The following is a 14,283-nucleotide window of genomic DNA, read 5'->3' as shown; positions in this document are numbered from 1 at the left end:
GTGGTAGGATTTTGTCTAGTAGGGAGCTGAGTATGAGGGTCCAGAACTGAGGAAGAGGTCTGGCCCAGAGAAATAGATTTGTCAGTGGAGTTGTCAGTGTTTTGGTAATCACTGAAATTTTCTCTCACAGACGAGTGTATGTAAGGAGACTGTGTAGAGGCTCTGTGGAGAAGAGTGTGAAGGTTGGAGCCCTAGAAATCCTTAAAAAGGGGCGAGCAGAGAAAGAGTATCAAGGATAAAATGGGAGGAGGTGAATCACAGAGAGGAAGGGAACAGTCTTCCCTATTCCGATTTCCTCCCCTGCTCCTTCCTTTTCCGTGGGCCAGGCACTGTTCTAGGTACGTGGGAAATGGCGATGAATAAATCAGACAAAAATCTCTGACCTTATAAGACTTATTTTCTGGTTTAGGAAGAAAGACATAATAAACAAATTTATTGTCAAGTAGGTAGTATGATAGATGGTGGTAAGCGCTGTGGAGAGAACCAGGGTGGGCCCACGTTGGGGGAGGACAGTTGTAAATAGGGTAGTTGGGGAAGCCCTTACAGAGAAAGTGAACCTTGAGTACAGACCTGGAAGAGGTGAGGGAGTAGCCATGTTAACATGGGTGGGGAATAGGGACAGTCTCAACAGTGGGAACAGTAAGAGCAAAAACCCTAAGGTGGGCATGCCTGGTTGCTAAGAACTAGCAAGAAGACCAGTGTGGCTAGAGCAGAGTGAGTGAAGGAGAGAGCGTAGTGGAAGATTAAAGTTGGGGGCAGGGACAAGTTACTATAGAGCCTTGAAGGCTAATGTGAAATCTTTGCTTTTATGGAATGAGATAGAAAGCCATTTATGGAATGTCGCCTGTGTCCAACGCTGCAGAAAAGCAAGGTAAGACAGGACTGAAAAGTGCCCACTGGATTTATCATCTGTTTCGTTTGGTGATTTATGCAGCCACATGCTGTTCTAAGAACTGGGGACACATGAACAAAAAAAGCCCTGTTGATGCTTTACTGTCCACTTCATGAAGGCAGCTCGATGATCTTTCTCTTTTTTTGAGGAAGATTAGCCCTGAGGTAACATCTGCTACTAATCGTCCCTTTTTGCTGAGGAAGACTGGCCCTGAGCTAACATTCGCGCCCACCTTCCTCCACTTTATATGTGGGACACCTACCACAGCATGGCGTGCCAATCGGTGCCATGTCCGCACCTGCGATCTGAACCGGCGAACCCCGGGCCGCCGAAGCAGAATGTGCACACTTAACTGCTGTGCCACCGGGCCGGCCCCATGATCTCTTTCTTTTTGATAGCTAATTCTTGCAAGATGTCAGTGCTATGGAGTGTGGAATAATGATTCTAAGAGTCCCAAATGGGTGCCTGGCTATCGGGAGGGATGTGTAGCAAGCCAGAGAAGCCGTGACAGTGCATTTTCTGCTACAGGAGCCTTGTCGTGTAGTTGTAGAGTAAGCATGACTGTTGGTCACAGAACTTTGATTGAGGAAGTCCGTTGGTCCATTCCTGTCCCAGTGCCCACTTTCCCCCTGGGGTAGATAAATGTCTGAATTTTTAGTGTGATTCCGTGTATGTGTGAGTCCCTGTGTTTTTCGTTTCCAGCTTTATAATCAGCTGAAATTTGAACTTCCTGTATAGACCATTAGGGTCTCTTTTAGTGCAGGCCGATGGGTAGCACAGTTCAACTAAATGGCCCTTTAAGTAATGTGTTGGCATTCCCCTTCTCACCATCATGACCGCACCCTTCACTTCTTTTCTCTCTGCTCCATTTTCTTCTTCTTGGTTTATTCTTTCTTTTCCCATAAGCTTTCCCTCCTTTCCCGTTCCCGTTTTGCCTGTAGTGACACCTGTAATTAAAGGATCCTCACGCTGTCTCTGTAGTGCCTCCGTGCTAGTGACCTGAAAGAGTTGTAGTTGCTTCCTAAATATCTGACTTAAAACATTTCCAAGAAAACACTAGGAAAAATCTCTAGCAACATCTGTAAAGCACTTTCAGTTCCTTGCTGGAAAGGGGAAGTGTGAAGCAGCAGTTGATGTTTAGAAATTGGCTAAGTCTTTGGTTTGAAATTTGTATGCTGATGATTTTAGCAAAGAAAAAGATCTGATTTCTTTTGTTTTTTAAATTTATTTTAGGATTTGCAGCAAAGACAATAATCAGTATATTTTCTCAGAAATTCTGTTATTTTCTTCAGAACTTTAAGTACTAATTAAATGTTTTGGAATAATTTCAGATTAATTTTATTATCTGTTACATACATATAGAAATAGCTATATTGAAGCAGTCAGGTATAATGATTTCCTATTATATCTTCTTGATTTGAATATTATTTTGCATTTACTGAGGTAATGAATAATCCTCAATTTATTATAGTCAAGATGAACTTCTTCTTTCAGACTTACAGTTCCTTTTATACCCTATCCTAGTGAATGACAGCCAGTCTGACAAACTTAATATCTTTAAGAAGCCTCTATTTCTCCTTCCTTCCTTCTCACGTCAGTTTTGTCATTATCTCAAGATGGGCTTCCTCCTTGTGCTGTCTGTTACAGCTTAGTCCAGGCCCTTATCACATTTCTCCAGGCAGGGCTAGATTACTTCATTAGCCTCTTCCCTGGTTGCCCGCCATTAGTCTCTTCTAACTCAGCAATTTTTCCACATTGCCCTTGGAACGATCTTCTTAAAAATCACACCTGGTCATAGACTACTGTGCTTAAAATCTTCTGTTTATATCCTTTTATCTGTGGCATAGATTCTCTAATCAGTGTTTCTTTTTCATCAGATAAAATGTTACGCGCCTCCCCTTTTATGTTATGTCTCCTCTGTTGAGAAGTCTGTGTTTCCTCTATATTCTCCGTTAGTCAAGAAAATTTTGTTGATCCTTGCCTTCAACATTTAGAGCAGGAAAACATAGTTTTTTCCAACTATAGAGCACATTAGAATGTTGAATTTCTTTTAAAGTCCATGTGCCTCCTCTTTCCTTTCTCCGTTTGAGTTTAACTGGACAGTAGCTTAAAACAGGACTGTCAGGGCTCAATTTACCTTATCAGCTTACTAACAATAGTAATTTTTTGCAAAATTTTATTTGAGCATTTTATTGCTTACTATTTGTCAAGCAAACGTGGGGTAAAATACCTGACATTTGTTATCCAACCTTATTGCAGCCCTTGAGGAAGAGATTATTGTCCTTATTCTACAGATAAAGAAGATGAGACCCAGACAGATTGGTCTTTAGTTGATAGGCAGTAAATCTTTGTTGAGTGAATTAGTAAACTCTCTTTTTTTTTTTTTAAAGTTTGTGTCTCCTCTTTTTTTTTTTTTCCTTGCTTTTTCTCCCCACATCCCCCCGGTACATAGTTGTATATTTTTTAGTTGTGGGTCCTTCTAGTTGTGGCATGTGGGACGCCACCTCAGTGTGGCTTGACGAGCGGTGCCATGTCCATGCCCAGGATCCGAACCAGCAAAACCTTGGGATGCAGAAGCGGAGTGCGCAAACTTAACCACTTGGCCACGGGGCCAGCCCTTCTCTTTCTTGATATTGTGTGTTTATGTACCTGTTTTTCCCATATTCTTGAAAGATGTGGGGGGAGGGGCACACAGAACAGTTGTATGTTTCGAAGGGCCAGAGTTGGTAAGAAGCTCTTTTAAAAAGTGAGAGGACTAGATGAGCTGGGGCCTTAAATGTTTGGGAAAAGAACATAATGATAGAGAAGGAGCCAGCCTAATGTGAGTTAAGAGCAAGAGGGATTAATTTGGAGTTAGAAGGAATATGAATTGAGTAAGAATGACATGATGAGCTTCTTAAAAATACAGATTCTTGGTCTCCATCTCCTGAGATCTTTGAGTGGAGTTGAGGTGGGACTTGGGATTTGTACTTCTGCAAAGTTTTGGAGATCCTTCAGCTGAACAGCGAGGCTTTCAAACTTGTATGTAGGTAACCAAAATTAAAGATCTCACAAAGGTAATTTCACATAATTTTGGATGTGGGGATTAGGGGGAATCAAGAAATACGCTTAGAGCATTGGGAAGAGTATTTTCAACCTGAATTTCCAATCTTGATAGACACCCGGCTAGAAAGAACTATGTTGTATCTATTATACAGCTCTAGAGGAAGAGTACTTTGTCCTAATTGGGTGATGGGGTGGGTATAGAGGACTGAGAGTCCACACATGTATTTAAAAAAAAAAAAAAAAAACTATAACTGTATACTCTATTAGTAATTTGTCTACTTATTTTGAGTTTGTTCATTCATAAATTACTGAATGAGTATCTACTGTTCATATACTGTGTAGGGAATAGGTGGCAGAGAGAAATGAGGGATGGTAATGTTATAAAGAAGAATTCTGTTTAATGAATCCCTTGGCAAAAGAGACCACTAGTAAATTGTGGGCACCTTCTCTTTTTCCCCAATGGGGAATTTCTCTGTGGCAGTTCACCCTAGTTCAACAAACATTTAGTGTGTCGGATGCTACACTAGCCATTAGGTGTTCAGACGTAAATAAGAAACACAGTTCTTGCCCTAGAATATGTTACAGTCTTAGTGGGAGAGATGGGCACATGAACAGATGCTTTCATTATAATGTAGGAACTACTTTAACAGTGTTGAAAGGTTCAGATTTTAAAAATATTTAGACTATTGGGGCCGGCCCTGTGGTGGAGTGGTTAAAGTTGTGTGCACGCCACTTCTGCCCAGTTCCCAGGTTCGGATCCTGGGGTGGACCTGCTCCACTCATCAGCCATGCTGTGGAGGCATCCCAAATACAAAATAGAACAAGATTGGCACAGATGTTAGCTCTGAGCTAAACTTCCTCAAGGAAAAAAAAAAAGAGGCAGATTGCCAACGCATGTTAGCTCAGGGTGAATCTTCCTCACTGAAAAAAAAGATATATCCGTATATATATATTTAGAGCGTAAGATTGGTAAGAATTGGTGATTAATTGAATGTGGGGGTCAAGAAGAAGTCATAGAATGATTCCCTGATTTCTGGTGTGGGTGACTGGATGAGCATGGAGTAACATTAACTGAGAAATACAGAATTAGGAACATAAATCTGTGAAGGGTGATCAGTTCTTTTTCAGTATGCTTAACATGACTCTAAGACATCCAAGTAGAGCAGTATAGCATGGTGGGAGGGTGTTCCAGCTCAGGAATCAGACTTATGACATAGGGTTATAACTGTGCTATTCCACTTACTAGCTGTTACTAGCTGTGTGATGTTGGTGCATTTAAGTAACCTCTCTTAAGTCTCAGTTTCTATGGGGATGGTAATAGTACCTACCACACAGGAGTTGTAAAAATTAAAAGAAATAACGTATGTTAAGCACTTGTCGTAGTACTGGGAATATAGTAAGACCTCAATACTGTGTCAAAAATTGTTATTATTATATGTATAGCAGACAGTATGAACTCAGGAGAGATCAGAGCTGGACATACAGTTTTGGGAGTCATTAACATATAGGCTAAAATAGTGACTGTGGATAAGATTGCCTATAGACAATGGAGCCCTGAGGAATAACATTAACAAATAGGGGATGGGCAAAAGAGGGTTAAAATCCAAATGAAAAGTGGTATAATTGTTTTGCACGTAGATAATTATGTGTAGAGAATGGTGTGCCTTATAGAGAAATTATTATTTAAGGCTTATAATTGGAGCACAACGAGAAATATTTATGAGGTTTTAAAAACCCACAGACAGTGCCACAACTGGAAGGACCCAGAACTAAAATATACAACTATGTACTGGGGGGATTTGGGAGACAAAGCAGAAAGAAAAAAAAAAAGGAAAAAAAATCCACCGATTAAAAAACTTTATGTGGACTTTTAAAAAAAAAATGAACTTACTATTTCATTAAATAAATGATAGTAAAATCAGCCTCTTCCTTTTTAAACTACTTGCTAAATATACTTTATCTTCTCTGAGTAGCTATCTAAAGTGCTGCAAAATGATGTTGGCACAAATTGTTTGCTTGAGTAGTGTTGATACTTCATAATAGTCTTTATTTCAATGTATATTCATTAATTCTCTTTTCTTTAGAGCCTAATATTAACACTTTGTTTTAATTGCTACAGGAAATAAGGCTGGTGAGATTTATATTACGGTAATTGCTCTTGGTTGGCTGTAGTGTCCTTACAGCCGAGTCTAGCACAACTGAAGAAGAGTAAACAGTAGTTGATCCCATTGTTTTAAAAGTGTTTAAATTTATTTTGCTTCAAAGTGTGTGGTGTAATGAAGCTAGGGTTTTATTTAAGGAAGAAATGGTCCTGAACAATGAAATACACATTGACCTCCAAGAGCAATCTTCATTCAGATTGTAAGAAGGAAGTTTTCCTGCTGTCTTAAGGGACAGTGTGTGAGGATCTGACAGTTTTTGTGTGTCAAATCAACTGTCAGACCTCAACTATATAAATTAGATCATATCTCCACATTTCCAGAGGAAAGTGTTAAAACTCAATTCGTTGCCTTAGCCATGCAAATAAGGTTTTGTACCAAAAACAAATATTTTAATTTTGCAGTTAAATTTTAACTTATTTGAACAGGTGCTGTCATAAGCAAAAAATTGTCTTTGGAATGAAATTTTGGGAGGAGGAGCTAAGCCTTTTAAATGGTAGTTACTAATTATTTTGGAAATTATAATTTCATAAGGGGGAGCATTTTTTCCTTCAATTTTAGTAAGGGAAAAGAAAATATATGTGGGGGATGTATACAATTAAGGAGATAGTGGCTAGCTATCTGGTCTTGAAGACATATGCAATTTAAAGAACTATCTACAACCTGTTGCTATAGCTGTGGATTAAAATTTTTAAGTTAGTACTGGTTATTTTTACTTTTTTCCCTCTTGTAAGAATAGATAGCAATACCTGGCTAACTCTAACCTCACTCTCCGGTGGCAGCCTTGTGTGTGTGTGTGTGTGTATGTATGTGTCTGTCTCTCTTGTACTAATATTAAGATGTACTGTGTACCTCACTGCATCAGCCACTAGAGGACAGAAAAGCAGCACATGGCATAATCTATGCCAGGGAATTCAGAGCCAGGAAGAGAGACAAAGCTAAGACATTAGGTAGCTAATTAATTTTCTGGGAAGGATTCCTGTTAGGAGACAGGGCATCAGTGAGCCTTGAAGAATGCTCAGCACTTAGCTAAGCAGAAGAGACGGCTTTAGGAAGAGAAGTATGAGTAAAAGCACAGAGCTAGACAAAACATTGCCCTGGGTGGAGTGGTGAGGAGAATATAGAGATTAAGTTGGAGTTTGCAACTATTTAACTGTTTCCTGACTGATTTAATTTTTCTGGTAGTTCTATAACTCTAGATAATAACCTTATATATTTATTACTTGCCAACTTTAAATAAATTACATTTACTCTTCAATATGAAAAATGTTTTTGTTTATGCCACACCCCTCCTTTCTGTTCCCTTAATATTTGTGTTAATATTTTTTTTACAGAGTTCTTCTCTATTGGTTCTAGTTGTAACTGTAAATAGTACCTATGTTGTTTGTGGTTTATATATTCCCCAAGATATATGAAATTTAACATTGAACATTAAACTCAGGTTTTTGAACAGAAGGAGGAAAAAATTTGAAAATGGTACATTTAAATCCTGAGACAACAGAAAAAGAATTTATACTACTTTTGAAATGAGAAATAACATCTTTTTCTTTTCTAGGTTGAGCAAGTGAAATTACTTGACCGATTCAGTACCAGCAACAAGGCATTAACAGGAACACTGTATCTTACGGCCACACATCTGTTGTTTATAGACTCTCATCAGAAAGAAACCTGGGTAAGGAGGACCTCTGCTGTGCTGTTTACCGTAATTATAATAATGAGCTTGGTCTATTCCTGTGTTTTATTTTGAACATGTGCAAAAAAGTTTAATCATTGGTTACTCTCAACCAAAAATTTTTCAGTCACTCCATCACTTCTACCCTCCCTCCTAGTAAAACAAGGATGTCATGTGGAATGTGGGATTCTTTTGTAGAATACTAGGCTCTTTTAATCTACGTGAATAATTACAAAATATCTACTTGTGCCTTTTAATTTAAAAAAATCTAAGTAATATATGTACATGTTAACAGATCAAGTACCATATTCCACAGTATTTTTATACCAAATTGCAATTACGGTGTCTAATTTATTTTTGCTAGTGCAATGCTGTAATAGATATTTTGTGTATGTTTCTTCCTGTATATGTGCCAGAGTTTCTCTGGGATATTTACCTGAGAGTAGAATTATTGAGCCTTATATGAGTGCATTTTCAATCTTACTATGTGACCTCTCCAAAATGATTGTTTCAAAATATTCTCAGTAGAGTATTATGTACTGTTCTCCATCCTTAGTGACATTGATATTGTCAACTTTAAAATTTTTGCGTATCTAGTGGATGTGCAAGTGTGATTTTAATTTGCTGATTACAAGGAAGTTATCCTTTCAGGTATTTTGACCTTTAGATTTCCTTTTCTTTTTCTGTTGGGTTGTTTGTCCTTTTATTGATTTTGTATGAGTTCTGGTTTTGAATATTTCATCAGGTACGTGTATTGGTAAATAACTTCTCCCAGTGTTTAAGTTTGTCTCGTATGTGTATATGTCTTTTAATTAAAGTTTAAAATTTTAGTGTAATAGATTTTTTCATTATTTCTTTTATGGTAACTTGTTTAAGGAATCCTTCTTTACATCAAAGTCATAAAGATTCTCCTGTATTTTCTCCTAAAAGTTTTTTCTCCTTAAATTTTGTATTCCAAGTATAAGTTTTTAATATATCTGGGAAATACTTTGGTGGATGTTATGACATAAGGATTGGTTTTTATTTCATTTTTTTCATATTGATTACTGGCACCATCTACTGACTCTCTCATTTCATTGATGTGTGGTGTCAGCTCTGTCATAAATGAAGCTTCCATATATGTGAATGTCTGCTTTGAGGCTCTGTTCTGCTCTGTTGGCATATTGATTACACTGCACCAGTAGCTTACTGATTTATTGACTATAGCTTTTTAATAAGTCTTGATAACTAGCAGGGCAAATCTCAGCTTGTTCTTTAAAATTGCCATGGCTGTTTTGGGACCTTTGCTCTTCCCCTTATTTTTTAGAATTTATTAATTTATTCATTTAGCAAACATTAATGAGTATCTACAGTGTGTCTTTATTTAAGACCTTTATTAACAGGTACTTGCCGTTTGTTGACTTTTTTGAAAAAATCAAGTTGTAAACTTTTATTACAAATTAAAAATGAGGTTCTTAAAAATCTGAGCTTGACCAGATATGAAACAATTTAAAAACCTTTAAAGGTGTATTGAGAAAAACCTGGCTTTTTTTAAAAAAAACAAAACAAAACATGTTTGTCATTACCAAAAAGAGACCTCTATAGGTAAAAATAATAAAAACCCCATGCTGGATAGATAATGCAGATAGTTCTTGTTATCTGGTCAGCAGGCAAAAAGCAAGCACTTAAGGTCTTCTGCTCCAGTCTTTTGTTCATTTCTTATTGCTGGAATTTCATATTCATTTCTTCTTCTTGGATGACTGAACCGGATGACGGTAGAGATGGTAAGCTGGCATTTATTTACTCAGCTCGGCCCTGCTCAGCCTTGGGAGTGGACGAGTTCTCAGCTGGTGGATCGGCTGCTTTTGTCTCTTTGCCGTCTTGTGGTTTAGGGTTTTCTGGGTGTCTGCGTCGGTAATTGAAGTTGCGGTGGTGCCGATGTTGAGGTGGCTGCTGACCTTGGGTCTCATCTCCTTGATTTTCCTTATCTTCATTGCCAGCCTCTCTGGGCTGTCTTTGGCGAGGAGGGCCCCTGCGGAATCGTGGTCTATAACCCCGATACATATTCTGCCTCACTCGTCTACCTTGTTCTCCTGCACCCTGGTTGTCAGCACCCTCCATCACTTCTTGCATGGGAGGGTTGGAATACTGTGGTCGACGCCCATAGGGTCTCCGCATGTAGTAAGGTGGGAACCGTTGCCTGTGGTAGGGCCGCCGCTGTTGGGTCTGGCCTTTGGGAGCGCTCTCCGATCCCTCATTCTTTTCCCCACTCTCACTATTCTGGTAATTCTGCTGGTAGTTGCACGGAGGACCCCTGCGACATGGATAGCATCTATAATGGTTCCGGTCTGCTGCATATTTACTGCCTTGCCTGTAACTTGCTGCCTCCGCACCCTTTTCTCCTTCAATGACATCAAACTCCAGTGTCTCTCCATCTCCTATACTGCGAAGGTGCTTCCTGGGGTTATTCTTCTTTATGGCAGTCTGGTGTACAAATACGTCTTCCGTGGTGTCATTCCTCTTGATGAAGCCATATCCATTTCACATAAATAGTTACTGGCTGAGACAGGTCCCTTCATCATTCTCTTCCTGCAAATAATTTTGGGTCTTAATTGGAATCAAAATAGTCATATAATATTATAGTGGCTTATTGTTCTTTATTTTCTATTTGGATGTTACTTTGAGATCATTTTGAGTAACTTGGCACAGATCTGCTAATATAAATGTCAGTAATGTTAAATCTTAGCCCTAAGTATGGACTACATATGTGTAGTGTGTGTTAGTTGTCTGTGCTGTATGTGCTTTTAATTTCCACAGGACAAGTTATTCTCTTTTTAGTCTTCTTTTTCAAGCTTTTCTTGATTATTCTATGCATTTAATCTTGCAGGTGAACTTTAGACTTAATATATGTATTTAATACAATTAATAACATTAGCATATAATAATATAATTATATAATATATAGGTATGATATAAATAATCATCCATCTTTCATCCTGCCACAAAAAAACAAAAAACAGGCTGGAATTTTTTACTGGAATTTATGTTAAATTTTTAGATTAATTTGGGATGAGCTGATTTCTTGCCGTGATTGAGTTTTATCATTCAGGAAATTGCTATGACTCTTAAGATCTTTTGTATTCCAGAAAAGTTTTCTGTAATTTTTTTATATTAATAGGAATGGTATTGAAAAAGGGAAAATGTTTATAGTAGCAAACAATATTATAGGTAGCAGGTGAGAATAATAATCTATGTTTAAAATTCTATCAGATATTGAGTTTATAGTAGGACTTTCTATTCATTTATTCAGTAAACATTTATGATGATGAAGGAGGTATCAGCGATGACACCTATATTTCTGGCTTAGTCAAATTTTGAGTTTGAATGTGTAATATATAACATTTTAACCTTTATTTTATTTGAAGAGGGTCATCATAATGCTCCAGGTACCATGTCAAATGCTGGAGATAGAGTGGTGATCAGCTTAGCTATAGTACTGCTCCTTATGAAGTTTCCAAAATCTAGCTGGAGAAATAGACATTCACTACACAATGAATTACTCATGCACTAAGTGCTGTGAAAGAAAAGTATAAGTTAATATGCAATAAGAAAATGGAGGGGACCTAACTTACTTGGGGAGGGTGATGGGGGGGGTTGTCAAATATATAATTTAGTCTCATATACTTCTCAGTGATGACTTTTAAGCAAAAGCCGGAAATAATACAAGAAGTTCCTAGGTGAAAAGGTAGAGCTGCAATATCCCAGTTAGTAGGAGCAACTCAGAGCCTGTGTAAAGGAGCTGGGCACGTTTGAGGAGCCAAAAGAAGGCTCTTGTTGCTGGAACTTAGCAATGTGGGGAGGGACTTGAATGAGGCTAGAGAAGTGAGAAATAGCATGACAAGATTGCTTTTTAATGGTCATCTGCCTTTTAGAAAATGTATTATAAGGGGTCAAGAGTAGATATGGAGAAAGCGTTTAGGAGGCTTTTTATAGCAATTCAGGTAATAAACGATGGGAACATTGCAGTAGTAGGGGTGGACAGTAGAGATGGAGAGAAGTAGGACAGAGATATTTAGGAGATGCTGTTCTCGGGTTTGATGATGTATTGTATATGTGGAGAGATGGAGGAAGTATCGGGGCATATATTTCCAGCTTGGGCATTCAGTCATTTAAAATTTTTGGGTGTGTAGTATATCACATTTGAGACTTTATTTGGAAAGAGCATTTCTAACATTTGTGCAATCTGGAAGAGAATAAGGTATTTACTGCTTTTTAAAATGATGATCAAATGTTTTTTTCATGCTGTAGATATTGCACCACCATATTGCCTCAGTAGAGAAACTGGCTTTGACTACTTCTGGATGCCCACTTGTGATTCAGTGCAAGAACTTCAGGATTGTGCATTTCATTGTTCCCAGAGAAAGAGATTGCCATGATATTTACAACTCTTTGCTACAACTGTCAAAACAAGGTACTGTTCTTAGAGACCAAAGCTTACTTACTCAATTTTGAGATGGATTATCTAAGATACTTTATTTAATGTCTCATTGTTATTATTTTATACTTTAAATTACTCTTATGTCAAGTTCTTGTGCACTCTATTCCAAAAAATTTGGCCTAAAAATACTTAGAACCTTATGATCTGAATTGTAAGAATACTTTCCAAAGGGGTAATAGTAAAGAAAAAGCAAAGCATTTGTAGTACAGATTTTTAAAAAAACATAGATTTATGTTAATGTTTTAAAAGTCTGTTGATAGCCAGTAGCACAACTTTTTTTAAGTGGGTATCCCACAACTAAGCGGAATGACTTGGAAATTGATATTACTAAATGCAAAGCTAAGAAAGGTCAGGCGTCTCTGGTTGCGGTGGGACTAATAAATTTAATTGACTAGGGTGGAACATAAAGGAGATGAGCACTGGGAAAAGAGAGGGTGAATCCTACTTTAGCAGAGGTGGGAGTGAGAGGGATACAGGCCCTAAAGAGGAATCTTATCACTACTCATGCCTTAGGGATCTGGAGGCTTCCTTCCCCCAGGATGACTTGAATTACATAGATCCTTCCAGGGAGACAAAACACCCTGGTTACTGCATGTTACTTTTTCGTCAGAAATCAAGATTGCGTTGATCTAGGTCTGTGCTCACTCTTCTCTCCTAACATATAAAGTCTATAACATTTATCCCGTTGTCCCAAGTTAAGCCAGATCTTATAGTTAAGATGGTCTGTGACTTCAGGGGCTTATTGTTGTTCAGCAGTAAGTGTTGTCTGGAGCTCTGTGCAACCATTGCCATTTTTGGTCAACACTGTTCTATAGAAATGTATATTCGGTTTCATGTTCTATATGCCACCTCTGGTTTTTCATTATAACATTAGTCTTTCCATATTACATCTCATTTGGGAAAAATGGTGGGTGGGAAGTGTCTATTTGTGTCTTTAATATTTAACTTTTAAGAAAAGGAAATATTGCAGTAGAGCAATGTATAAGTCTAACTATTGTTTACTAGCTTTTGCTGATGATATAAATGAATCTCAGATCAGTTGTGTGTGCCTCTAGATGTAATCATTTGCATCAAAGAAGTGAGAAGATACTAAGTTCAGACATGTTCAGGTATTAACTGTCTCTGATGATCTTAAAGAAAAAATGGAAGGATAAAACTGAAAAATTACTTTTATTTGTAGTGTATTAAGTCCTATAAATTGCATTTTAACATTTATGTATTTTGTATACTATAGCAAAATATGAAGATCTCTATGCATTCTCTTATAATCCCAAACAAAATGATTCAGAACGACTACGAGGTTGGCAGCTCATTGACCTTGCTGAGGAATATAAGAGGATGGGAGTGCCAAATTCAAATTGGCAGTTGTCTGACGCCAACCGAGAATACAAGGTAACTTAGCAACCTTTCAGAGAAATTCAGAAAATGTTAGTACCAGAGAGTCAGAGAGAGTGTCATAGTGTCAAGTCGTCTGTGTATTACTATGTACTGTTCTTGCATTTAGTTACTTTTAAAGTTTTTATTGCTTTTAAAGGTTTTTTGTAACCTCATGGTTTTTGAACTATGAATGGAATGGATATGTTTTATTTGTTATTTACAGATTTGTGAAACTTATCCCAGAGAACTTTATGTTCCCCGAATAGCAAGCAAACCAATAATTGTTGGTAGTTCCAAGTTCCGGAGCAAGGGGAGGTTCCCAGTTCTCTCCTACTATCATCGAGAGAAAGAGGTAAGAAGCTTTTCTTTTGGTTTTACTAATGTAGTATAACCCCTCTTCAGGTTTAAGTATCCAAGTATTAACACTCATTTTTATATTAAGAGGTCATTGTTATGTTTGTAGAGAAGTGCTGGCTTTTCACATAGTTACATTTTTGAAACTTTAAAACAAAACTACTCTGAAATATAGAAACTTGCATACTTATCTCCCCCACCACCCCCAACTTCCTTCCTTCCTTCTTTCCTTCCTTCCTTCTAGTAGTGACTAAAAAATAATGGGATTAGTGAACAGCTTGGTGGTTCTTCCTTTCCTGTGGTTCTC

General features: G+C 37.7%; 1 protein-coding gene and 1 pseudogene across 3 annotated transcripts in view; one reads left to right on the top strand and one right to left on the bottom strand.

The window, feature by feature from the left end:
• The window catches only part of MTMR6 (myotubularin related protein 6), a 35,039-nt gene that overhangs the window by 3,989 nt on the left and 16,767 nt on the right, over positions 1-14,283 (top strand). For all 3 annotated transcript variants that reach the window (XM_014843213.3, XM_070520413.1, XM_044777417.2), the window contains exons 2-5: positions 7,652-7,768; positions 12,056-12,218; positions 13,480-13,637; positions 13,846-13,974. In XM_014843213.3, coding sequence (XP_014698699.1) covers positions 7,652-7,768; positions 12,056-12,218; positions 13,480-13,637; positions 13,846-13,974 — 567 coding nt within the window. The remainder of the gene's footprint in view (positions 1-7,651; positions 7,769-12,055; positions 12,219-13,479; positions 13,638-13,845; positions 13,975-14,283) is intronic.
• Positions 8,563-10,282, bottom strand: LOC106832445 (Y-box-binding protein 1 pseudogene; annotated as a pseudogene).

This window comes from Equus asinus, chromosome 11, assembly GCF_041296235.1.
Source record: "Equus asinus isolate D_3611 breed Donkey chromosome 11, EquAss-T2T_v2, whole genome shotgun sequence".
NCBI classification, from domain to species: Eukaryota; Metazoa; Chordata; class Mammalia; order Perissodactyla; family Equidae; genus Equus; species Equus asinus.
The sequence above is the reverse complement of the archived record's forward strand: the minus strand, read 5'-3'. Positions and strand labels throughout refer to the sequence as shown.